The 27029-nt window shown below is 38.1% G+C and overlaps 1 protein-coding gene across 2 annotated transcripts in view; it reads right to left on the reverse strand.

Moving 5' to 3' along the window:
* The window catches only part of NSD1 (nuclear receptor binding SET domain protein 1), a 69001-nt gene that overhangs the window by 29853 nt on the left and 12119 nt on the right, over nucleotides 1-27029 (reverse strand). For both annotated transcript variants that reach the window (XM_063292091.1, XM_063292090.1), the window contains exons 3-5: nucleotides 8818-8953; nucleotides 6985-7157; nucleotides 4588-6181 (exon numbers count right to left, since the gene is read on the reverse strand). In XM_063292091.1, the coding sequence (XP_063148161.1) occupies nucleotides 4588-6181; nucleotides 6985-7157; nucleotides 8818-8953 (1903 nt within the window). The remainder of the gene's footprint in view (nucleotides 1-4587; nucleotides 6182-6984; nucleotides 7158-8817; nucleotides 8954-27029) is intronic.

Raw genomic sequence — 27029 nt, forward strand, 5'->3', positions numbered from 1 at the left:
ACGCCTGGCCTGATAGATGTCAGTAGTCACCCATCATATCAAGCCTTCACCTTGAAGCAGTGCTGGTAATCTATGCTTGAATATGGGACTGACAGTCTTGGGGAGAAGAGTAATGACAAATCTTGATAAAATAGTTAAGAACAGAGACATCACACTGACAACAAAGGTCCGCATAGTTAAAGCAATGGTGTTCCCTGTAGTAACATATGGCTGCGAGAGCTGGACCATAAGGAAGGCTGAGAGAAGGAAGATAGATGCTTTTGAACTGTGGTGTTGGAGGAAAATTCTGAGAGTGCCTTGGACTGCAAGAAGGTCAAACCAGTCCATCCTCCAGGAAATCAAGCCAGACTGCTCACTTGAGGGAATGATACTAAAGGCAAAACTGAAATACTTTGGCCACATAATGAGAAGACAGGACACCCTGGAGAAGACGCTGATGCTAGGGAGAGTGGAAGGCAAAAGGAAGAGGGGCCGACCAAGGGCAAGATGGACAGATGATATTCTAGAGGTGACGAACTCGTCCTTGGAGGAGCTGGGGCTGGTGGCGACTGACAGGAAGCTCTGGCGTGGGCTGGTCCATGAAGTCACAAAGAGTCGGAAGCAACTGAACGAATAAACAACAAAGTCTTTGCCATGGTCAGATCACTTACTGGTTTACATGATGTCAGCCATCAACTCAAATCCATTAAGAGTAGGAGAACCCTAGCACTTTATGGATTTCAACAGATACTTGAAGAATTCCCTAGTTATCTGGAAGTTATCAGCTCTGGAATATGGAGGGACCAGAGTGCTGGACAAGATTACTTTTGAGTGGCCTCTCCCTGATCATTGATCCCAAGATGCCCAGTAGTTTACTGAGAAGTTATGGGAAATGAATCAGGAGAAACACCTGGAGCATTGATGAAGGAAGACTGGAAGTGAACTTGAACAAACCCGGTACAAGCTCATATTTGAGCCTACGCCACAGTGTTAAGTGTGGTGAAGCATTCTTATTTGCCCTTATTGTGTTGGCAGACTGTGCTCCAGAAGTTTTGTTCAGGATGACCCACTTCCTTTTGTGTAGCAAGGGTTGGAAAAATCTGCCCACAAGCTCCTGTGAAAGTTTTGAACAACATTTTGCCAATAAAATTACTCACATTTGCTCAAAATTAGATGTCAAAAGGACAGAATCAATGGAGATGACAGAGGCAAGTGTCTTGCAACGTTATCTGTAATTCACTTCATTCTGAGGATTCTGGGGAAGTGGACAGGGTATCAGCTCTCCCACATGTGAACAGGAATCCTGCTTGACCTGGCTCCTTCAGGAAGAAGGGTGGTGGTGGTTATCAGCTGTATCAGGGAGGTAGGTCAATGCATTGTTGGTGAAGGAATAGTACTGCCTTCCTTGAAAGAGGTGGTGATATACCTGCTTATGAAAAAGCCCTCCCTTGATCTTGCTGTATTAGAAAACTATTATCCATTATCCAAGCTTCCCTTTCAAATGCAAAGTGTCCAAGAAGAACTGGGTTATCTGATTCCTTTCAGTCAGGATTCAGGCCTAAGCACTGGTCACACTGTGGGATGATCTGTAATGGAAACTGGATGGGGGAAACTCTCTCTCTCTTGTTTTAGGTTTCTCAGCAACAGTCAATAGCACTGATTATGGTACACCTCTGAACCATCTTAGAAGTACTGAGATTCTCCTCTCTCCTCCCTGGTATTTAACATTTGTATGAAGCTGCTGGGAGAGTTCACCTGTCAGTTCAGGGTGAGATATCACAATATGCTAATATCATCCATATATGAATCTCTATCATGGACTGAGTTGGTGACATGGTACAACTGACCCCATATCCTGAGGATCTGGATGGTGAAAACAGACTGAAGTTAAATCCCAACAAGACTAAGTCACTAGATCCTTGGGGGGAGGGGGAAAGAAACTTCAGTGTTCCTACCCAGGGAGTGCACACTGGATTGATAGACTGCACTTGAAGTAGATGATCCTGCAGGCATCCAAGTCCCAAGCCGTATGGGACTTTTTACGTTAAAACCAAGACCTTTAATGTACCTGGGAACCTATGGTAACCAATGCTGACAACACCAATATAATGTACAAGTACCTACCACTGAAGATTGCAATAGGTAAAAATGCAGCATCCCACTTATTGGTAGGCAGGATCAGCTACGTGCAACATTACTTCTGCTTTACTAAAACAACAACCTATTTGATCAAATTCTTTATCAAATGTATCTGTTCTTTAGAACGTATTGCAAGGTCTACTTTCAACATGAAGTGGAATCATTAGACTTACAATCTAATGTCAAATTTGGGAACAACTTAACTATTAGTGTGATTTACTTTTTATAAAACAGCAGATAGAGATGCAGTTTATGTAAGCAACCTCTTAACTCCTAACCTTATTCATACATTCACAGTTTAGCAGATCATTTTACATTACATAAAGAAGATACAAATTAGTATTTTCAGCACTACCAAACATTAACTGGCTTTTATACTGCATCTCAACCTACCTCCAGATCAACCTTCAGATCTCAACCTACCTCCACATGACGCGTTACTGAAATGGGAACATGGATTATACAATTTTAACCATCAGGTGGAGATACTTCTTTTCAATGCTTCCTCAGTTAAAAACAAAGCAGAACATTGAATATGAAGTACCATATGAGAAGGGGAAAGGTACAGCTCAGCCCATTGCTTACTTGTCTACCTGCAGAGGCTTTTCACACGAAACTGAGATATTCAGCTAAATTATAGTTAATACATTTATTTCCCATGTATTAAATAATATTTACCTTCTGCCACATTGGCAGGACTCTAGTGACTATGTAAGATTTGGGGACCACATGTAGCTCTGTAACCCAAGGTTGTGCATGAATGATATAAAGGAACATTTTAAAATACCATCTATAACCTATAGTTTGAAATGACTAGGCATCGAATAGGCATACCATTCCTGGGCTGCAAAAACCATTCCTGGGCTGCAAAAACTGAGACAACACTAGAGAGCGGCAAAGAGATACAGAACTGTTGCCATGTAGTTCTCATCTGGGTATGTGCAGCCCCAGTATGGCAGGTCTAATACAGTCTATTCTACACCTTGCACTACTTGCCATGTGTAGACCAAATCTTTGTTCCTCATAGGTTTATTTATGCCATCTAGCTGTGTATAGGATTGCAGCAACATTCTAAAATTCCCACCATTTTGAATCTCTTATAGTACAGCTGGGCTTGATCCCACAATCGTTTCATTTGTAAATTTTATTGCATTGTTTTATTGTATTTTAAGTGGTATTTTATTCTTGTTTTATTGTAAACCACCCAGAGTCGCTCTCTGGGTGAGACGGGCAGTGACTAAATTTGAAATATTAAATAAATAAATAAATAAATAAATATTTTAAAAATAAAATAATGTTCTTGCACAAAGTAAGAGGAACTAAATATATTTCTTTCCTTATTTGAACAGTTGCTGTTTTGACTTCTAAAAAAATAGAAGCCTAAATTAAGCTCAAAAGAAGAGAATAGCTGGAAGAATTAACATGTCAATACAGCATACTATGTGGCTGGGATGTTCTCCTAAGATTTTATCTCCTGTCAAAGTTAGCTTGCCTCTGTATCCTGGCAACACCTAATTCTCCCAACCTACAAATGAGATGATGTAAGTAATTCAACAGCTGTACCACTTCAAACTACAGGTACACATTTTACTATATGTTCCTCTATATCAACACATAGGGAATTATCCTGGAAAATTAGATGTCAAAGAGCCAAGTTCTAGCCTAGTCTTTTAACAAGGGTTTTTACCTACACGATTTCACAGTAAGCCCCACCTGCAGATGTAGGAAATAAATAACCTCACTTGCAACTCTTATTATAAACAGGAAAACATTACTCAGCTAAAAAGTTCTCACAAACATTGCCTGTTAGGGGCAACGTTTTAATCACCTTGAAAAGCAAGGAGAGGTCTGCACTCCAGCAAAACTGTTTCATTCAGTACTGGCCAAAGGTGGCCAAAGTAATTCCCCTTCTGCTTCCTAGATCTACCGAGGTGCCTACCAGCTTTAGAACTGCTTTGGTTAAAACGCTTCCGTCGCTTTTTGGGTGCTATGTGGCTTACACCTTTAGACTCATCCCCCGTGGGGCCTTCTCTATTCAGTCCTGCCTCCAACTCCCCATTTTCAAAGGAGCTGTAGCTCTCTTTCTTTTTACCAGATTCTGACTTCATTTTTACATGAACTAAACTGCCATCAGAGGAACGTGCAGAGTCTTCACCAAGGGAGTGTCCCATCAATTCCCAAAGCATTTTCCCCACAAAATGTTCCCTGGCTTCAACTAGAGATCTAGCAACTGAGCTTTGGATAGCTCTGTGCTGGTGGGACACACTGTCTGCTGTACTGAATAAATGTTTTAGTGATTTGCTCTTTGATGTTGTGTTAACTGTTAATTTAGACAGTTGCTTAGATTTTGGACAAGTGCACCTCGCGGTGCAGTATGTGCCGGAAAGAGCTGTATTTGTGAGTTCCCTTTTTTTTTAGCACCAGGATCGATCAACTTGGTTGTGATACCATGTGAAAAAGAGGACTGACCTTCTTTGGGTTTATGACACTCTGGTTCTTGAACACTATCTTGATTTTTTTCTAATTTAGGAGTTGCTCCCATTGTAGGCAAAGATGTCAAATCACTCGGAGTGTTACTTCCAGCACTTTCGCCACTGTTAGAACTTCTGCAGGAGACAAGGTTCTGAGTGGTCATGATCTGTTTCTCTTTCGTCTTACTATCGTGAATATCTTTCAACATCATTAATAAGGTGCTGAATTTGTAATCAGGCTCAATGGGCAAGTGATTCTGCCCCGAGACAGATGAAAAGAGTAAGGGCACTGCAGTCTTAGGTGGCCCACAGTCCTTAGCTTTATCATTCAGGGATCTATAGGATAGCTCCTTCAGTTCAGAAAGTACATGTTTCATGACAGACGTTTCTATTTCAGCAGAACCACGGGATTTCTCTCTAGGGCTGTTCGGCAGTTTAGAGCCATCAAGCTTTCCACTTTTGGCAGATGTATCTAACTGAAACCCAGGAGCACCTTTGGTAGCAGAAAAGCAGCAGTCAGGGGTACATTCATCCTTCTTAAGAGATGATTCTGTTGAAGCAGTGGATCCTTTATGTTTGCATTTTATAGTTCTGAATTGAAGCTGTTTTATATCCATGTGACTTGTAAACCCTTTACTTTGGAGTGTAGTGTGCTTATCTATAATGGCAAGATTGTCATTCCGGTAAGCAGATGCCATCTCAGCTTCAAAGGATGGCTGATGGAATTCCTCACCTCCTACTTCAACATTGGTATTCCTATCTAAAGAGCCTTCCAGAGGTTTCCGGTTTCTATTACTACTTTTGGAGAGAGACACGGGACGTTTAATGCTTCTTTGCCCTGAAGACAGTTCCTTTCCCCTTTTGTTCATAGAGCTACAATTTTTCAGGTCTCTATATGCTGCTGCAATACTTTGGTCAACGGGATCTAGATTGCAGGTACCATCAGAGTCCATTTCTTTTTTTCTCTCCTTTCCACCATCAGTTCCAGAATATGGCCGCTGTAGTTTTGAACTGGACATGAAGCCTGAGGAGTTTTTCTTTTTCTTCAAATCTATTTTGGAGGACTCATATTGACAGTCTCTTTGAGAGATGTCATATTCTGCTTTCTTAGTTTTATTTTCAAATTGTCTTTCCCCAAAAGAAGAGAGCAAGTAGTTTTCCACAGTGCATTTGGAACCCATAAAGCCTTTTCCTGTTCTGCAAAGTTCATGAGATGCCTGCTTATCTGGCATGTTTTCAGAAACCGTATTTTTAACTTCGCTTATTAGCACTTTCCCTCCGCACTCTGTCTTGGTGCTACATTTTTTTACTCTATTCCCCTTCCTTGCATCAGAGCTCTTCCTCATTTGTGATTTAGTAAATATTTTCCCTTTATCATGGGGCAAATGTTTAGAATCAAATGCTAATGGCTTCAAACATCCATTCAGTTGCTTGCTCTGCTCGTTTAAGGAATCCTTTTTACATGATCCCATTAAATGGACGCTGTCCAATTTGCTAGAAGCCCGAATACATTTTTTCATGCCAGTCTGCTTAAGATATTCAGTAGTAAGGCCGACACTGATCTCCCATTTAGCCATAAATTTCTTAGGAACCTTAAAGTAAATGAAGACAGGACAAAAGGAAATTAGAAAATAAATACTTGTAATATATGCAAACGATAGTGTCACACTAAGAGATATCATACCTTCCTTCATAAAGTATATTTACAATATATAACAACTTTCACAACTCAAAGTTAGATTTGAGCAGCACTATCACATTTAGACAACTTGACAACTTCTGACCCTAAATGAAGCCTAATGTAATTGTTAAGATTCCAGTAGTCAGCCTGGGAAACTCCAAATGAAACAACCCCCTGGATAGTTAATACTAGCACTTCAGAATTGGAAATACTAATGCAGAGCTAGGAACCAGAAATAGATTTGTTCTTAGTGGAAATCCATGGATCTAAAATAATCTTCCATCTTGGTCATCTTATTCTATGCTTGCATTTCAAGTACAAATGTTTCATCATTAGAAATATGTGACATGTTCTCAAAATTAACAATTCTATTGGTTTATAAAAAAAGAACAAAAGGAAAAAGGGTCATTTTCTAATCCATTTTAGGCAGCTCTATGAACACACCAATAAACAAAACAGTACTATATTAACAGCTTTCAAGTCCCAAATCGTATCAATCATTTTGAGCACAGCTTGAACATTTATGGCCATAATCACAACAAAACTGAAAACTTTGACATACCACTAATTTCAATGAGGTATTTATACAAGTGATTTCACTCCAACTGCAATCTATGCTCCTTTCAGTAACAGTTCACTTTGGCTGGATCCTTTCTTATGTTTTATATTTGAAGGAAGACACCTAAACAGCATCCGTGAGACCAAGAGATTTACCTTGTGCCTGTAACCTTTCTCTTTTTGCTTCCCTCTTCTCCGAAGGACAGGTAGTTCTTCAAACTGATGTCTTCCTTCAAAGATCACGATAGCTTTTCCTACCACCCAGGCTCTTTCAGATGGATCACCCAACACTTCCACATAATACTCTCGATATGGCTTGCGATTAGTAACTATTGAAATAAAATTAGCTATATTCACATTTTCCACTAAGTTCAGAAAAGAACAGCCTGAAACTGCCAATTCAGGGTTAGCAAACGGGATCTGAAATATGATACTGAAACGTGCATTCCCTATGTTATAGGAGAGTCATTTGCATGATTTCTGCCAGATTTCTTTCAGGATAAGCTATCAGGAGCTCAAGGAAAATACATCAGAATTTACAAATACCCATCCCCACATTTCATGACAAGTAAGAATGTACTCTTCTGCCTGTTATTTTTATAATCCTCCTCACCCATATATTTAAAGAAGTGTTTCAGTAAACTTCAAAATTCCCAGCACTTTTTGATACCTTTCATCTTGTTTCCTAGTGGCTTCAAAGTTCACTATTAGATGGAGTAAACCAAACATTAAGCCTTTGTTTCTTTAAAGATCCTGAGGATTGCCCCAAAGCTACCAATCTTGCTAAAGGCTGCTTATCTCTGAAATCTCAGTAGCCACTGCTTTATTTCAAGAACAAGATGCAGCCTATGGTGGCACATCCACAGGTCATCTAAGCTTCCTTCTTGCCCATATTAAGCTTCAGCTGCTCCCATTAGCCAGATGCGGTGAATCCACGGAGGGTCAGAAGTTGCTGAACCACAACTCCTGGCAGTCCGACATGGCCAATGAGGAGGAACACAGCAACACTGGAGGACCCCTAATGCCTATCTGCAGCATAGCAAACCATCTTGGAGGTGGGAGGCAGGATAAAGTTAACCCATTCCTCCTCATGCACTGAGAGACTCTGTAAACTGCTTTTCCCTTGTGGCCATTAACTTTAAAAAATGCATTCCAATGGGAACTGTGGGTCTTCTATTCCCACTGCTGAATGTGTTTATGTGGGGGGGAGGGGGCTTAGGAAAAAATGAGCTGCAACTGGGGGAATAAAATAATCCATCCCAGAACTCTGTATCCTCCCCAACCCCCTTTTCATTATAATTAGATCTCTATACTGTATGTCTACTTTAAGAACAGGTGACTAGGAGTAAAGAGGTAGCTTTTTCCCCATCTCCTTCATTCCAATATACATTCCATGCTGCAATTAAATTTTTTCAATGTGCCTTTAACTATGATTGTTCAGCTGCCCCCTTCTATTTTAAACTTTGTTTTAAAGTTACACACTTCAAAAAATGCCTTAGTAGTAACACTTGAAGAATTCTTAAGAACTGAAAAAAAATAGGAACATTTGTTCTGCATAGGATTATAGTTGTGATAATCCTCACATGCCTTTTTTTAAAAAATCAATCCAATGCATAAAGAGCTAACTTCAAAATGGACAGGTTTAAAATTGTGCTGCATGACTGCAATCACACAAATAATACTCAAGAAGGTCAAAATAATCCATCCAAGAATGTTTTGACCTCAAAACAGCCACTTGGACTGTGCTGAACCTCAAACAAGCCCATTCATTATGTAACAGAATTTTCTGCATTTCCCTTCTCCCCAGTTAAGAAAATCTCACTCACTACAAGTGTGGTTAGCTTAGGACTAGATCATGCCATTTCTCTTTCTACCCTATCAATTGATCGTGACTAATCCACACAATGCAAATAAATCATTTACAAAATGCCACACATGCTTAACGAAGTTCAGTTAATAAGACTCAAACCATACAGATGAATATATTACCTTTCATTTTTGAATGAGTGTCTAATACAGGATCATGACAAACTTTACAGGGCCACCATGGACGTCTGTTGAACTTGGCCCATACAAGATCTCCAGCTTCATATTTCACTGGAGCAGGTTTCTTCTTGGTTCGGCCCTTTGCAGAAAAACAAGACGTCACGCTAAATCAGTTGCTGAATCAGTTGGGATGAGAACTGAGGAATGTATTTGTTTTTACTATAAATACGTACCATAAGAATTGGAAAATAAAATATTCAAAAGAGTATTTCTTTTCAAAACAGACTTATGACATTTTGAATAAAGTTAACGTTCTGAACATTTATAAATCATACATTGCAAGATTTTATTCCCTGTTCAGAAAATCAAAGAAAAAGAAAAAGAAAATCAAAGAAGGCACCAATATTGATATTTTGGTAAATATATCCATCAACTAAACATTTTAAAATCTGTGAGCAAACCCTAACTGGTACCCTCCATGCATGGTGGGACTGCAAATCCCTGAATTCACCTCCCAACCCCCCAGCAACCAACCTTCATTACTCCTCAAGCCAAATATGGAGCCATGAGAAAATAACCCTCTTGGGATTAGTCACCCCTACTCTTTCCTAGCAGAGTTAACAAAATTGGTGCACCTGGTTTCCCTGGAAATTTCTGCTCTCTTCTGAAAGGAAAGAGCTCAGGCCTTAACCTTGATATTGCCAAATAAAAATGGGGAAAGGAACTTTTATTACGGACACTGAGTATTTTATCACTGAGACACTTTGTAACTTGACAGAGCAACATGAGTAGCATCTTCCTTAAGGAGACTACAACCAGTGTCGGAAAAAAAGCTTTTCTTGGTGTGAAAGGACCAAGGATCCAGAATCTGTCTGCTCAGCAGGGCTTTCCCATCTCCACTGACCCTGCCATACAAATTAGAACACAGCTCCTAGCACTAAAGTTTTTCTACAACAGTGTAGAATATCACAAAGGGAGGCAGCAAAATGGCAGACATCCAGAAGCAATCTACCCAAGCATAAATTCCTTCCACTTATACATACAATGATCGAAACCAACGCCCCCCTTTTCCTTTGGGAAACTAATGGTGTTGCTAGGAAGAACTCATAGGCATTCAATACATTAAATTCAGCATAAGCAGAATGCATGCAAAGGAATGCATCTTGGACTTTCACTACAATACATACAGTGCTGATATAGATTTTTTTACCGCTTTAGCCTTATGTCACGTGTGCACCTACAGAAGAGCAATGAATTCAATGTTATTTGCTTCTGAGAAGATGTGTGCATGATTGCACTGTTAAGTAATCCTCAACAGCTTCTATCTTAACCTACTGAATTAGTGGTGTTACTTTTCTGTTAAAGTAGATGCTCAGTCTAGATCATTGTAACCTCTTTTATAACATAATTGCCTTCCCTCCCTGGACTGTCCCTAGATATTTTTTTCAGTATTTTATATGCCCTTCTTTTACCCTGGCCGAAATTGGTGCGTTACCTATTACGGCAACAACTGGTAGAGATAATTATCCAGTATAAAGCCATGCTTGTTAGAATCTGCTTCACATGTGCTATTGAAATGTCCATTGCACACCCAATGACAATTTAACTTAGTTTTTTCAAGAGAGCCAGTTTAGTCTAGTGGTTAAGGTGCTGGGCTAGAAACCAGGAGTCTGTGAATTCTAGTCCCGCCAGCTCGGTGACCTTGGGCCAGTCACTCTCTCTCAGCCCAACTCACCTCACAGGCTGTTGTTGTGGGGAAATAGAAGGAGGAAGGAATATTAGGTATGTTTGCTGCCTTGAGTTATTTATTTATAACAATAACAAAGGCAGGATAAAAATTAAATAAATAAATAGTTAACCACTTTAATTGTCATTGTGACCAGAACACCATTACCCTTCTTTTGGGTGACCACTCTTCAGAAACCTCTAAGATGTTTGCAACATTTTTATCAATAGTTATAGCTCTTAGAAGCCATCTGGTTTCTCCTTCATGCTATTTATTGTTAGCTGTTCATTGTCTTAGGATTTTCTTGCATTTTTTTTTTTACTCTTTTACTATATTTATTGTAGAATTGGTCTTTTTCCTGGGTTTGGTCTTGGGTTGTAAATACTACTAAACTTTGAACTTTAAACATCATTTTAGGATATTACTATATGACCATGATAAATTAATTACTCGTATAGTTTTCTGAACCACAATTAACATTTTTTAATTGCAGTCATCATCAATTACATAGGGAAAAAAGGAATTTTATGCGATCTGAAGCAGGAATAATACTTTACTCACTGAAGAAGCATAACCCAGAGTCCATTGGAGTTGGGCGGCCAATAAATTTATAATAATACTACTAATAAACAACCACAACCACCTGCATCTACTAGGTAAAACTATTTCCAGGGTCCAACTTTGTTACCATAAAACTGTCCATTAATTCTACCTCCTTTGGTTTTCTACCACTAAGGAACATTGTCTTTTGCTTAAGAACAAAGTGATTTCCATACAGTTGAACTTCCTATTTTCAGGCTTAATCTATTTTACTTCTTAATCCCAGAAACCTCAACAGCCATTTTAAATTAATCTCACCATCACAGCATTATGTGCAGTCTATGCCTCTTGCTAGACTTCACCTAAAACCTGACAGTGCAGACAATGACTTCGTTTTGCCTTGCTCTTTCTTCCTTCTCCAAACCTGAATTTTGTATCCTGGGGATGAGATTGGAATGTTTCTAAAGCCTGTTTTTGTGACCTTGGCTTAATAAAGATATAGCCATAAAGTAGGCATTGGAATGTAAAAAAGAAATTCTCGTAAGTTTGAAAAGAATCTGTGCCTCAAATAAATAAGCATAATCAGAATTTAAAAAATGAGACCATATTATATCCAGTTTGCAGTAAGCAAGGGAAGCTATAGTGGCTTCCATAACTCAGAACTACAGATATTAGAATCCCTCACGAATGGTCATGTTGGCTCTAGCAGCCAGGAGATGCAGTTCATCAATATCTGGAGACAGATATTTCCATCCTTTGCTTTACAGCATATATTTTCTATGTTTTAAGACCAGGCTTATATATAATTAATTCAATACAAGGATTTTGTTTTTACTGGGGGACCTTAGCAGGATAGTAATTACTAGTCTGGAGTTAGTTTATTTGTTGAAAAATATTATAAAAAATAATTCCCAAACACTGGCATATTATGCAACATCTGTCAGCATGTACTTATATTTTAATTATTGTTTACAAACTCACAAGCACTATTGGCAATCTTCAAGTTCCTACTGGCATGTTAAAAAAATTGTTGCTTTCAATTCTAGACACTTCCTTTATTAAGAATGTTCATCTGACTCCAGTTATAGACATATACAGTGCCCCACAAATACACAGTTCTGTAAGCTGTTGGACAACAGGAAAAATCAGTCTCTGCCCTTGCTCAGTAGGAGGGAAAAGAGAGAAACTATGTATGTTGGATATTCCTAGCGGAAAACAGGAAAATTTTGGATAACATCTAACAGGAAATAGCAACTAAGGAATGACTATAACAGGCACAACACATTTTAGCTAATGTATCTTAGTATGGTCTGATACATTTGTGTACAAGAATTAAAAATGGAAAAACTAGGATCTCGAAGCAAAACCAGGAACAAGATTATATACTGTCTTGGGACAAGGTTTTGTAGAGTTCTATCATGCAGATCAATACTTCCTTCCTTTGGAAGATGGTTTTAAATCAAACACAGACTGATTAAAATGTTATTTCAACATGAAACTTTCTGTACTTGCATACAATTTGCATACAATAGTGCTAAAGAAACTTATTTGCATACAATAGTGCTACAGAAACTGAATGTAAAGCTGAATTCTTGTAGACATAAATCTTAATATTAATAAAATTAATTCTTTATAGAAGTGGTGTAGATGAATTGCAAGTTTTCCTGTGACTTCCCCCACACTTACTTCTGTACCATATCCTCTGTGCAGCTGTTTGGATGTTCTGTTCTCTTAAGGTTGGATATATCCATTCCTAAAAACTATGTAGTATATTCCACCTGAGACTGTCCCAGAGGACTGCATATTCCTCTCTCTCGCTCATGTATTTTATATACAGCCACACAGTCCCTCTCTCTCTGCATGTAGGAAAAATTTGGCAGCTTCATACGTAATGCTAAAAAAACTTCTAAACCATCATCACTGAACAATCCATAATGGCCTAGTTTGCAAATTATGTAAGATTCTCATAACATACTAAATAAAAACTAAAACCAACTATATCATGGCTTTGCATGAATTATTTAACCCTGCCATTATAGCCTAGTTTCATCAGCAAATCAAGGACTTAGCCTGTCCACCTTAAACACTCTACATAAACGTTCAAACAAAGCCAAGTGAGAACAGTGGGAACATGCCTGCTTTAGGCATGCATGCATGCATGGGTGCACGTGTGTGTGTGTGTGTGTGTGTGTGTGTGTGTATTTAATATAGTAAAAGTATACAAAGCAAACAATAGATAGAAAGGAGGAAAAAGAAAAAGGAAGGAAATGAAAAAACGAAAACATACAATTATGCCTTTTGCCCTTTTTTCTATCAAGTAATTACCACCTTAATTTTTCCCTATCCTCTTTGTCCCTTTTTAATACTCGAATCCCAAAATCATCAATTTGATCTTTTCTTCTTTCAACAATAAGTCCATATAAGGTTTCCAGTCTTTAAAAAAAAATCTTTTGTCATTTTTTCTCTGACCAAATTGGTCAGCTTCACCATTTCCACAAGTTAAGTTAATTTTATAATTCATTGTTCTACTGTAGGCATTTCTTTGCTTTTCCAAGTTTTTGCATACAATGATCTTGCCACAGTTACCATATAAAATATGGTATGGTAGAAAGAAAATTTTCCCTATTTCTTTTACAATTCCTTGTCCATAAAACCCAGTAGAAATAATTCTGGTTTCATCATGATGTTAGTCTGCAATATCTTTTGCATCATTGTATGGATTTGTACCCTTTTTAAAAAACTTTTTGGTAAGTTCACCATGCATGATAAAATGTCCCCTCTTCCTTTTCACACTTCTAATACTGGTTAGATATTCCTTTATACATTTTTGACAGTTTAGCCAGTGTCATATACCATCGATGGAATACGCCTGCTTTGGGCTGAATGCAGTATGTGAACCTACCTATTGTGTTTTATAACTCATAATGCATAATTTAGCATAAGGTTCTTCAAGCATCCAGTGCAATATCCACAGGCAATGATGTGTCCACAAATATCTCTTTTGGGACTCAACAGGTTCTGAGTTCCACTAATTTTTTAAAAGATACTTTTAATTAAAAATTAAGAATCTGGCATGGCACAATGCAGAAACATAAAACAGTCTCTAGCTTTATTTTTATTTCCAAGAATGCCCCTAGGACATATAAAGCTGCTATAGGCATTCTTAGGAAGTAGAACCACAGTGGGTAATGGTTAAAATCCAGGATAAGAACTGGGGAGATCCATATGCAAGTCATGGAAATAGACACAGAAATTCACAGGGTAACTGTAGACCAGTCACTCTTTCACAGCCCAACCTCATAGGATTAAGAGTTATAAAATGAATGGAGATCTGCCACCTTAAGCTCTTAAAAGAAAGATGGACTATAAACCTATCAAGTAAGTAAGTAAGTAAGTAAGTAAATAAATAAATAATGCATGAGAATATAAGGAATGCTTAGTGAATAGTTCAACATTGAGCATGGATTAAGATAAGGATGTGTGATATTCCCTTGGGCAAATATATAAGGAATGCTTGTGGTGACATTAAAGGTATGTTGGCTAGGACGTGAATGTAGGTTTAGTTTTGTATGCAGATGATATCATGTGTTGGCTAAAAATCCAAATGGTTTATAACAAACTTATAGACGGTATGCTGCAATAAGGACTTACAATCTTAAAATTAATATATCAAAGACAAAGAAAAATTTGTTGGGCAGAAAAATGGATTTATTCCATGTTATACCTAAGTAATGAAAACCCAGAGCAAATAAAAGAATCTATGTGCTTTTGGCAGAATGTTTACTAATTATCAGGAAACGGATAATTGTTGATATGCAAATAATGGCAGGAAAGTAGTAACTAGTACATGGCCTGCTGTGAACTGATGTTTAAGGAAAGAAGCAAAGATGGCTGTGTGACAAGGTGTGCTTTGCCTACTTTCTTACATAGAAGTGAGAGTTAAGAATGTTAGGAGACACATAATAGTTGAATGCAGTAGAAATAGGGTATTTAAGAAGCATGCATAGTAAATGAGATAGGGTGAAGAATGAACAGGTAGGGAATGAGCATGGAAAGAATACAGGCATTACCAACATGAAGCAAGTATGCTGAAATGGTTGGGTTATACAGCGAATAAATGAGGTTCCAATATATGAAGAGTATAAGGGCTCAGATGAAAACAAAGACCAAGAAAGTTGCATTTGGATGGAGTTTATATGGTAATAATAGCAATAACAATAACATTGATAAACTTTTATTAAAAATAAAATATAGTAACAATACTAATAAACAACCACAGAAAAGACAAAAGTATACTGTGTTTGAAAACTGTGTCATTATGGCCTGCTACTATAAATCAGAACAAATGAAGTGGGGCTACTTAAAGCAAATGTTTAAATTTATCCAGACTCAGGTATCACTAAACAACAACCAGCAGATCAAAGGAGATTCATGACCAGAAATAAAATATCCAGGGGTGCAGAACTGGAAGAAACTCAGAAAAATTGTGAAAATGGAAGATCCCAAAACAATAGTAGAAAAAACTTAGATAAGAACAATTGGAAATATAGAGGAAACAGCTGATATGAACTACAGAAATGATAACTTAGAAGAAGTAATAGCAACAGAACCGGTACAGGTCTGCACTGAAACAACCTCTGAACTGGCATATGCACAATTACCAGTAGAAAGACAAAGACTGCCACCACTGGAAACAGTGCCTAAAAAAGACCTGGCACCTATAATGAAGGATATGAATAAGGCACTTGCAAGGATTAAAATAACATCTATCATACAGACCAACCAGCTTGCCTACAATGCAGGAGTGGATGCAGTGAGTATTGAAATTAGAAAAACCAAAAGCAAAATGATATTCAATCCCAAAATGGAAGGTCAGACTGGAGGCCAAGATAAAGAAATTAAGATTAGATGCAAGTAATTTAAAGAACATGAAGGAGTAAAAATTGAAGAATTTTATTCAAGACAAGCCTAATAAAAAAGTATTGGCTCAGCACCACAAAAACTGAAGAAGCTTTGGAAATCATAAAGCAACATATAACAGCAATAGCTGAGAAGAATGAAACACGAACCATCCAATTTAAGCAAAATCAGCTATTCCAGTCAGACCAAACTATAAATAGCAACAGAAATTCTGAAAGTGGAAAACCAAACAAAAATGAAACAATCCACTTTTGGAAAGATCTATGGGAAACTCAAAAAGATTATAATAAAAATGCTGGATGGATAAAAGAATTTGAAGATGAATTTAGTAAAAATCAAATGGAAGAATTAATAACAGCAGCAGAAATGGTTAAAAATCAAGTGAAAAGGATAAAAAACTGGGCGTCTCCTGGAAATGATCAATTGCATGGCCTTTGGCTCAAATATCTGACTAGCTTATATCCAATTATAGCTAAACAGCTTAATGAAGTATTGCATAAAGGAGACATCAGTGACTGGCTAATAACTGGCAAAACTTTTATCTGATTCAAAAAGACCCAGTGAAAGGGACAACACCAGGAAACTATAGGCCAGTAACATGCTTGCTTACAATGTTTAAATTACTCACCGGCATAACAGCAGACAATATCCAAGATTATTTGGAAGAAAATAACATCCTTCCAGTGGAACAGAAAGGAAATAAAGGCAAAAGCAGAGGTACAAAAGATCAACTTCTGATGGATAAAATGGTTTTGGAGAATTGCAAAAGCCGAAGAACCAATTTACATATAGTCTGGATTGATTATAAAAAAATGTTTGATTCATTATCACATAATTGGATCATCAAATGTTTGAAAATAACTGGTGTCAGTAAAAACATTAGAATGTTTATAGAAAATATAATGAAGCAGTGGAAGATAGAACTGATGGTTGGAAATAAAAAATATGGGTTTGTCAACATTAGGAGAGGCATCTTCTGGGGTGACTCATCATCACCCTTATTATTTGTCATTGCTATAATTCCACTTTCAGCGATTTTGAAGAAAACAAATCTTGGCTACCAAATAGCAAAAAACTCTAATAAATCTCACATTTGCTTTATATGGATGAACTGAAGCTTTATGGAAATCAGAAACTGAAATCCAGTCACTGACAAATACTGTAAGAATTTTTAGCACAGAATGGAATTTGGCCTAGAGAAATGTGCTACAGTAGTAATACATCACGGTAAAATCACGAACAGTAATAAAATTGAAATGCCAAATGGCCAAACCATCAGGATGAAGCCTACAAGTATCCGGGCATCTTACAATTGGATAACATCAAGCACGGACAAGCTAAAAATTTGATCAGTAAAGAATACATCCAAAGAGAGAGAAACGTGTTAAAGACGAAATTGAATGGTGGAAACACCATCAAAGCCATCAATACCTGGGCCATACCTGTTATACAATACACTGCTGGAATTATTAACTGGACATAAGCTGGACAGTTTTGACTGAAAAACAAGAAAACTCATGACTATTCACTATGCATTACATCAAGGTTAACTTCAAGTCAAACAAACTGTCGAAGAAAAGCATGCATTCCCGATTTATTTTTTGTACTATTGTGATGGTTTTAATTGCTTGTTGTAAACCGCCCAGAGGCCTCCGACAGGAGGAGATGGGCGGGGATAAATTAGATAGATAGATAGATAGATAAATAAATAAATAATGTAAAAGACAGCCAAGAACAAGCATTGATGCAGGTTAAAAATTGGAACTTACTGAATGTGAATATTGAAATAATGTAATAAAAACACAAGCAGAATGCCAGCAAGGAAAAGCATTACATGGTCAATTTCTACAAAAGATTGAGGGGAAAGTGGATAAAGATAAAACCTGGCAATGGCTTACCACTGGAACATTAAAAAAAGGAAACTGAAGGCTTGATTTTGACTGTTTAAGAGCAAGCTATTTGAACTAATGCAATCAAGGCCAGAATTGAAAAATCATCAAATGATTCGAAGTGCAGATTGTGCAAAGAAGCAGAAGAAACAGTAGATCATATACTCAGCTTGTGTAGAAAGATCATGCAAACGGACTATAAACAATGTCATAACACAGTAACCAAAATGATTCACTGGAACATCTGTAAAAATTACCATTTTCCAGTAATGAAAAATTGGTGGGAACATACAGTTGAAAAAATATTTGAAAATGGGATTTCTGAATACAAAGTCTTGGCGCATAACACACATTTAACTATGGTTGAAAAGAAGAAAGTGTAGATAATTGATGTGGAAATACCAGGGGGTAGTAGAATAGAAGACAAAGAATTGGAGAAGATCACAAGGTATCAAGATCTGAAAATTGAAGTTGAAAGATTATGGCATAAACCGGCAGTGTGGCCCCAGTGGTTATCATCACACTGCATGCCATACCAAAAAGCCTTGGACAGCTCTTAGAAAATCTGCACATTGACAAAATTTCCATCCATCCATTACAAAAGGGCACACTGCTTGGATCTGCACATATACTACACTGAAACATTACGACATCCTAGGTTCTTGGGAAGAACTCAATGAGAATGAAGGCCAACACCAGCTAAAGAATTAGCAGCTGTGATTTCACATTGTGTATAATAATGATAATAATAAATTTAAATGCTGCCCAACTCTGAATGGCTCTCAGTGGTTTACAAATTGTTAAAACATTTAAGACAAGGAAACAACACAAAGCAAAAAAGAGCAAAGATGGCAGATATAACACCACCAGATGGGAACAAAGAAGAAGAAATGGGGGACTTCATTCACACCCACTAAAGGTCTGGGTGAAGAGCCAGGTCTTTAGGGCCCTTTGAAACACCAGTAGGGTGGGGGCCATTCAAATCTCAGGGGGAACCTCATTCCAGAGGGCAGCTGCTTTCGAGAAGGCACTCTTCTGGGGTCCTGATAGATTGCATTGTTTGACTGAAGGAACCCGGAGCATGCCAACCATGGCAGATCAGATCAGCGGGCAGATGGTATGGGAGACACACAGTCCCTCAAGTAACCAGGCCCAATACCAAGCTATTTATAAAAATAATAAAGGCGGGATAAAATAAAATAAAAATAAAATGTAGGGTTTTAAAAATTGGTAGCAACCAGCACCCTGAATTGCAACTGGCAGCAAACTGACAACCAGTGCAGTTCCTGAAGCAGAGGTGTTACATGGGCTACTGCACCAAGGCATACTCATCACTGCCCAGGCCACTGTATTTTGGGGCAGTTGAAGAGATCCTCAAAAAGAGGTAATAAGTACAAAAGGCTGTGTAGGATGTGAGGCTAGAAAGACAGAAAGGATAGAAAGCTAAGGAGGAGTATAGATAGCGGTGTCAGAGTAAACAAGATTGATCTATCTATCTATCTATCTATCTATCTATCTATCTATCTATCTATCTATCTATATCTATCTATCGTCACCACCCATCTCCTCTGACCAGAGGGACTCTGGGTGTTTTACAATATAGAATAATAAATACATAATAAAATTCCAATAAAATCCCTCTAAAACAATTTCTCAACTACCCCATCTAATAAAATCCAGATGGCTGTAATCTCCTTCAGTCATTATGTAGGAGGGGCACTTCAAGGCACTAGCCAACCCCAAGCAATTCTCCTCCCTGCCCCAAGCCCGGTGGCAGAGCCATGTCTTCAACTTCCTCCCGAAGGCTAGGAGCGATGGGGGTAATCTCACCTCCAGGGGGAAGATGTTCCAAGATGTTAGCTGTACTTCCATTTTTTTAAATCTATTGTTTTACTTTTTTTTCCCCACTACTACTCACTCATTTTTTGTGCTTTGCATAACATGGCTTATCCCAAAAAGGAACACTATGATAAGTGTAACAACAAAACATGGTAGGTAGTAAAGAACTTCACCAGTTTATTATCTAGTAAACAAATATGTATGACTAACAGTGTCCAGTGGAGCAGCCATGCTTGAATAAACAATCTTTTATATCAAAATCTTTTACAACAGGATCCACAATATGCTTTCAAAATTCCCAGGGGCCACAAGGCAAAAAAAAAGGCCAATCCCTACCTTAGTGTTTTGTGAATCAGATAGTGACTTGTTATTTTATGCTAAGTCATGGCTTGTTTTAATCATGGTTTGAAAATATAATGGTCACCGTATCATGGCTTAGTGAGAGATGTAAACCCAGCCATTCTGTCAAGTAGAAAAATTAGTTAGAACTCACGTCCCTCATGAAATTACTTATACTCAGGTACTTAAACTACAGTAAAGGAAAACAAGGTTTCTTTAATAGTTGTGTAGAGGGAATTTCGGAAGATGAAATTTGCAAAGGACAACTGAAGCCCAAGCCTCTTTTGCATCCATCCATCCTACTCTAATATAAAAAGCATGCAAGTATTCAGCTACAATTCTATGTAAGCAAGGCTGAGAGTAAACAATGAATTTAATGGGGCTAATTCTAAGTCAACCTTGTACTGCACACTCCTTATTTCTGTTCTTATTTCTGTTTTAATTCTTTAGAGGACAAAACAGTTTGCATGCTACTTCCAGACATATAGACTGCTTGGGGATTCAGAAACTATGGCTTACGTAAGTGAACGTTCTACTAGCCAGCACTGGAATCCTGCTCAACTCTCATCATCTTTGCTTGCTGACCGATTATGCTGGCTGGGGATAGTGGGATTGTAACCCAGCATATCAGGAAAATGTGTGCTGGAAAAAGTTGACAAATAGCTACAACTTGGAATATTTAATGGAATTTGTTTACATATCAGCTGTTCCCCAACCAACTGAAATACAGTATTTGGGTTTTAATTACAAATACAAACAATTGCAAAGATGTATTCCCATTTAAATTGTTAGCCTGAAATGGAAGCTTAAGCAAAATATCTAGCCTATGATTCTTTTCCTCATTCTCTTTAATTCATATATAGCCTTTCACCAGGGGAACCTCTATCAATTCTAACATTTCTTAGAGATTGCAAGAATCACTAAGAAAGAAATTTCAGTAATCTGAAAGATTTACATTCCATTGTCCATTTCCTCTGATTTATTCTATTGAGTACAGGTAGTCCTTGTTTCGCAACTGTTCAGTTACAATGGTGATGAAAATGTAACTTTACAACCAATCCTCACGTTTATGACCTTTGCAAGTCTGTAAAGCAAAGCAAAGCTGAAGTAAGATCATAGGCACAGTCATGGTTTCACTTAGTGACCACTTCACTTAACAACCAAGTTGCAGGTCCCAACTGTGGCCGCTAAACAAGGACTACCTATAACACAGAATGACTGGCTAAAGGGACCTTCTCTTATCTCTTCATCTTTTGAATCTGATTAAACCCTGTTGTTACCTCTTTTACTCATTAGGGAATGAGAGTCCATTGCTTTAATTAGCTTTAATTTAATTTAATTTGGATTTGTCAAAGTGTAGGATTATTCCCCACCTTACTTTTCATACTTAAGCTACTGCATTATTCATTGCTTCTTGCTGACCTTGACTGCCTATAAATGCTTCCAGGTCCCATTTCAATTCTTGCCAGAGAACTTTAACACTAAGTTCCAATTAGTCGTCTTCTTGATTGCTTATCTGCCCTTTCCTATCTGACAGTTCTCCTGAGTTTGGGCTAGAGACATCAAATGCCAAGAAAAGCTGAGTGGGAATAATTAAACAATGTGAACCAACAAGCTTGTTTGTTCATAGTGAGACTAGAGTTCTTGGAAATTTTGACTTACCATGGGAGAATGGTTTTCTCTTCTATAGTGAGGTGAAAGGTCCCCTGTGCAAGCACCGAGTCATGTCTGACCCTCTGGAGGGACGCCGCTTTCACAACGTTTTCTTGGCAGACTATAGAGCGGGGTGGTTTGCCCTTGCCTTCCCCTGTCGTCACCTTCCCCAGCAAGCTGGGAACTCATTTCACCAACCTGGGAAGGATGGAAGGCTGAGTCGACCTGAGCCGGCTACCCGAGAATACTCAGCGTCTGCTGAGATCAACCTCGGGTCGTGGGGAGAGTTTCGGTTGCAATGCTGCCACCGACCACTCTGCGCCACACGAGGCTCTTTCTCTTCTATACCTCCCCAAATCAAAGCTAAACATTACTTGGAGTTTTACAGCACAAGATTGAAAATGCATTAATCATGGCCACAGCTCAAATTCCAGAACCAAATGAACCACCTAAATGATAACACAATATATAGCAAACTTCCTTGGTTAGATGCAATTTCTGAACAGAATAACTGTACCTTGCAAGTCTCCCCAAATAATTTACTGATCTCTGCACCTATCTATAAACCAATACATTCTTTCTTCTGCAGCGTCTTTATGCAAATTGGCCTCAGAAGATTTAGTTTAAAGGTATGCTCTAAAAAAAGTATATGGAATTCATTCAACTGATAACCAATTGAAGTTCTACTATCTACATGGTAACCTTCTAATAAGCCCCAGACAAGTCATATTAAAGAAGATGGATACAACTGCTAACTTTTCAAGAAGTAATTTTAGCTACACTTTAGTCAATGAACTAAAAAAATGAAAAGAAGTAGAATGTAAAGACAAGCCTTCTGTTCCTCTCTAGGCGAATGTGAAATAATGAGTTTGGGAATACAAACTAGGATGGTTCAGAAAACACTTCCTTTTCCTACTTCTCTTTTCAAGTAATTTTCTTCCCGTCAAGATGTTTCATCTGTTCTGGAGAAAACCATGCTCACAAGTACTAACCTGACTCTGAAATATGATACAGTTACAATTTATCATCTTTTCTGAAGTGGAAAAATCCAAGTCTGAAATTATTTTGTACTATGCAAACTATTTCTGTCTCCCACTATATAGAAGATTTGGCCCCCATATATACTTGCATTCAAGAAAAGGATGGTCTAGGTTCAACTTACGATTAAAAAAAAAAAGAATTGTAACAATTTGCATAAATATTCCTTTGCTATCACAGAAAATTATAAAAATACTCAAAATTTCAGTTTATAGTATCACTATATTACTGAGTGTTTTATGAGTTTCCCACAATATTTTCCTTTCTCTCTCTCTCTCTCTGTTTTTCTATCTTCTTTGTGTAGAATATGAACAAGATAGACATTTTTCAAGGCAAGCCAAGAGGTGCCAAAAATTCACAGATCTAATTCTCTGTACATTAATCACTGGCAGCCAATATACCATTAAAAAAACTGCAATTTTTTAGGGTAATGGGAAGTTGGAAGATTCTTTTAAAACTACATCAATTAATAACTGCACACTCTTTGCCACAATAGAGCATTAAGATACAGTTTAACTCAGCACCAATCACTACAGGATGCCACTGTATATATTCCACCTAAGAAAACTGTAACTCTGGTTGCAGAATGTATGATCTGGACCTATTATATATCATGCTCCAAAACAGTGCCCTAAGACAATTCAAACCACACCTCCAGGCTAGCCATACACGAACCACTGCTGGCTGTGCCACTGGAATAATCTGTTGTTTTGCAAGTTATGGAGCAGATATGTGGTGAGGATGTGTCTCATAACTGGCTTCCTTCCTCTGTGGAAGGACACACATAGCCGTGTCACCTACAGAGTCCCCAGCTGGAGGACATGGACAGAGTGACCAAGGAGTCTGGTGATATATCTGCTACTGAGGATTTTCAAGACATGATGTTCTTCCCATTTGGGCTAAGCAGGTTTGGATACCAGCAACCACTATCCACAAGGACTATACAAATAATGTATTTTCTTCATAGCACTGTCTTAAACAAAGCATCTCTTCAAGTGTTAAGATGTGTTAAGATGATCACACTTTTCCAATTTGGTACAGCTGCTGCAAAGGCCTTCTACTGCCATGTGGGTATACTTCCACATGCACAGACTTTTCTGGCAGGGCTGACGGTGAAACCAAGTCTGATGAAAGTGTATTTTGGGTTTGTAAATCCATGTATTGTGACCTGGGAAGGCTGTCACAAAACTTGTAATATCTACAGACTTTATTGCACAAACAATGATCCATAAATGTAATTCTCTATAGCAATTATATTATAGTTGAGAATTAGCAATATTACTGCATTTAACATATACACACACATACTACCCTGCAGGCTCCATTATGCATCCAACTTACAAATGACTATTCTCACCAATATATTTGAAAATATATTCACTTAAAAATAAAACACATACACATAGGTGCCATTCTAATTTGTTTGGAACTCTCCTGTACTAAGAAAAGAAGTAGATAAATTATTATATTAATATGGGATTAAAATACACATATAGACAATCATGGCAGAGACTAACAAATCAAGCCCAATCAAAACCTCTTTTGAAATAACCAATCCATCCATAGCTATAACTAGAAAACCCTGTGACCCGTTGGGTCATCCTCTGAAAGAAAGGTAGTGCTGTATGATGTGACCAGAATGAACATTAAATTTTAGGCTGACCATATTTTTTTTATCCCAATGCTGGACAGTCCTGTGATCATCTAAAAAGAGTATATATCATAAATGGAAAAATAATTGTAGTGGCAAGTGAACTTCAATAGTAAGTCAATATTTACTTACCTAAACAGATAAATCGAATGACCACAGGCGGGCAAAAAAGCAGTGGGAGTGACTTCCGACTTCCTGCTGGCTTCCCCATTGACTTTGATTGTGGGAAGCTGGCAGGGAGCATCGGAAATCATGATCACGTGACTGTGGGGACACTGCAGCAGCCACAACTTTGCGAGTTAACTATGGTCTGAACATCGTGGAAATTTCAATTTTCCAGGCGTAATGGGTCCTGGATTTTTTATGCTTTCATTTAGCAGATTTTAGGTACCTTGATTCAAAAATTGTTGTGATATAATGCACCGTTTGGGCTAACTTGAGAATACAGGCAGACAAACACAATGAGTTTTAGCACTATATAGATTATTGCACATGTCCAGTAAGTACCTTTTCATAACACACTTTAAATGGGCTTTCAGCTCCAGAATAATTCATGTTTGCATAAACTAACAGTGGGTGTGTTATTTACAGGGACTATTATTTCTGCAGCTTTCTCTTTTTCTCATTAACTGAATTTCCTTGCTCATTAGAAAGGAAAGGGAATACTACTTTGTAGCCCCTTATTGAACTGATATGGCATTCAATTTATTTATTTATTTATTGCTCAAATTTAGCCACTGCCCATCTCCCCCAAAAGAGGAACTCTGGGCGGTTTACAGTAAAATCCAGCGCAAAATATAAACATTAAAATCACATAAAACAGTTATAATAAAATACAGTAAATAAATAAAATCCAAGAAAGGTGTAAAATCCAGGCTGGTGTGAGGGACTCTAGGGTGCGAGCCACCCCCAAGAATGGTTATTCACTTTCCTGCCCCAGGCAAGACGGCAGAACCAGGTCTTCAGGGCCTTCTGGAAGGTCAGGAGTGAGGGTGCCTGCCTCACCTCCGGGGGCAAGATATTCCAGAGAGCGGGGGCCGCTACAGAGAAGGCCCATTTCCTGGACCCCGCCAGATGAAATTCTCTTACAGACAGGGTCTGCAACATGCCCTCTGGATAATCGGGTGGGGTGGGCCAATGTAATGGGGATGAGACTGTCCCTCAGGTAACCTGGCCCCATGCCATGTACGGCTTTCAATGGCCACAATGCCCCCTTTCCCCAGTTTTATTTGTTAATATGGAAGAAAGGATTTTAATTGTATTTTTAATAACTGGGAGTATGGCCACAAATCAGTCTGAAATAGTTCCTTCTGCAAGAGTAGCACTTCTATAGTGTTCTAGATAGTTCAAATGCTCACTCTACATATTGGACCAGGACCATTCTGTAACTGGCTTTTAATTCAGTGAGCGGATTTGTTAGTAGACTAGAAAAAGCAAAGCACCTAGTAGGTTCCTGGGCTTAGAGCCTCTGTGGCTTTGAAAATGTGCCCTACTGATCAGAGAACTCATCAGTACAATGAAGGGGATGGTACTGGGAGCAGTCCTGAAAGGGCAAACTGGCAAAGATTGTCCCTCCTTTTTCTGCTAGGAGGAACTATGCAGTTTTACCGGTCAAATACAAGCTTGGTCCAACCGTATCTCTGGCTTCTTGGCTCTCATCCCCTTATCCTATAAAGGTACCTCAAACCTACCCATTTGACAAAGGCGCTGAGGTTTGCTTGATCTCCGTTCTGAAGTTGCATGCTACCCTCCCCATCACTTTGCTGTAAGAAGCAACAGTAAGTTGTAGCCACCGGAATAATTCATAAAGGGTATCTTCCAAACCTAAATTCTGTTACCTGATATTTTGATGGATATGAAAACAAAAGGGGACCAAACAGTAACGGTATTTTCATCCTGAAGAAATTTGCAATTTTCTTCTAATTTAGATGTTACTCGTGGTAAAAATTCAACTCATACGGCTAACAAACATTCCTTTGAGAATGCAGTTAATAGTATGGGAGAAAATACTAATGAGCAAATTGCATAAGGATGCATTTTTGTGAATGTACAGAGAAGTTAAGAGTACCAGACATGGGAACCAAAAAATCCAGATGAGCACTAGATGGTAGTAAAGAAAGCTCTAATTCTTTGTTTGCTGCCATCTGATGGTCATCCAGGTGTTTGCAGCCCATTATCTGATAGGCCTAGGACAGGTGATACTCAGCTATCCCTGAGCAGAAATCCATGAGCAGAGATCCTCTGAGGAGGAGCTGCTACTGACTAAGCATTATTTAGGATCCAAGCCAATGTTAGCAGTCAGCAGTGCATTTAATTAAATAGAAGTACTAAGCATCGAGTCACAATGTGGCAATCACATAAAACAAATAATAAATATCAATAGTACAGCTTTAGTCCAATACAGCTCTGAAGCATATCAAAATCTTGCACAAAGTCTGGCTCAGAATCTATGCATCTGCTTCATTAACTCTTTAAAAAAAAAAAAAAACTTTGTTCAGCAGAAGCACCAGAAATTCTACACATAAGAATGGTTATGTCCATGTGGAGTCAAACTCAAGAGTCTTTATCTACAAAGCAAGAGAGAGAAGTACAGAGAGAAGACAAAAAAATATCCTGAAGC

Source organism: Candoia aspera, chromosome 2, assembly GCF_035149785.1.
Source record: "Candoia aspera isolate rCanAsp1 chromosome 2, rCanAsp1.hap2, whole genome shotgun sequence".
Taxonomy (NCBI): domain Eukaryota; kingdom Metazoa; phylum Chordata; class Lepidosauria; order Squamata; family Boidae; genus Candoia; species Candoia aspera.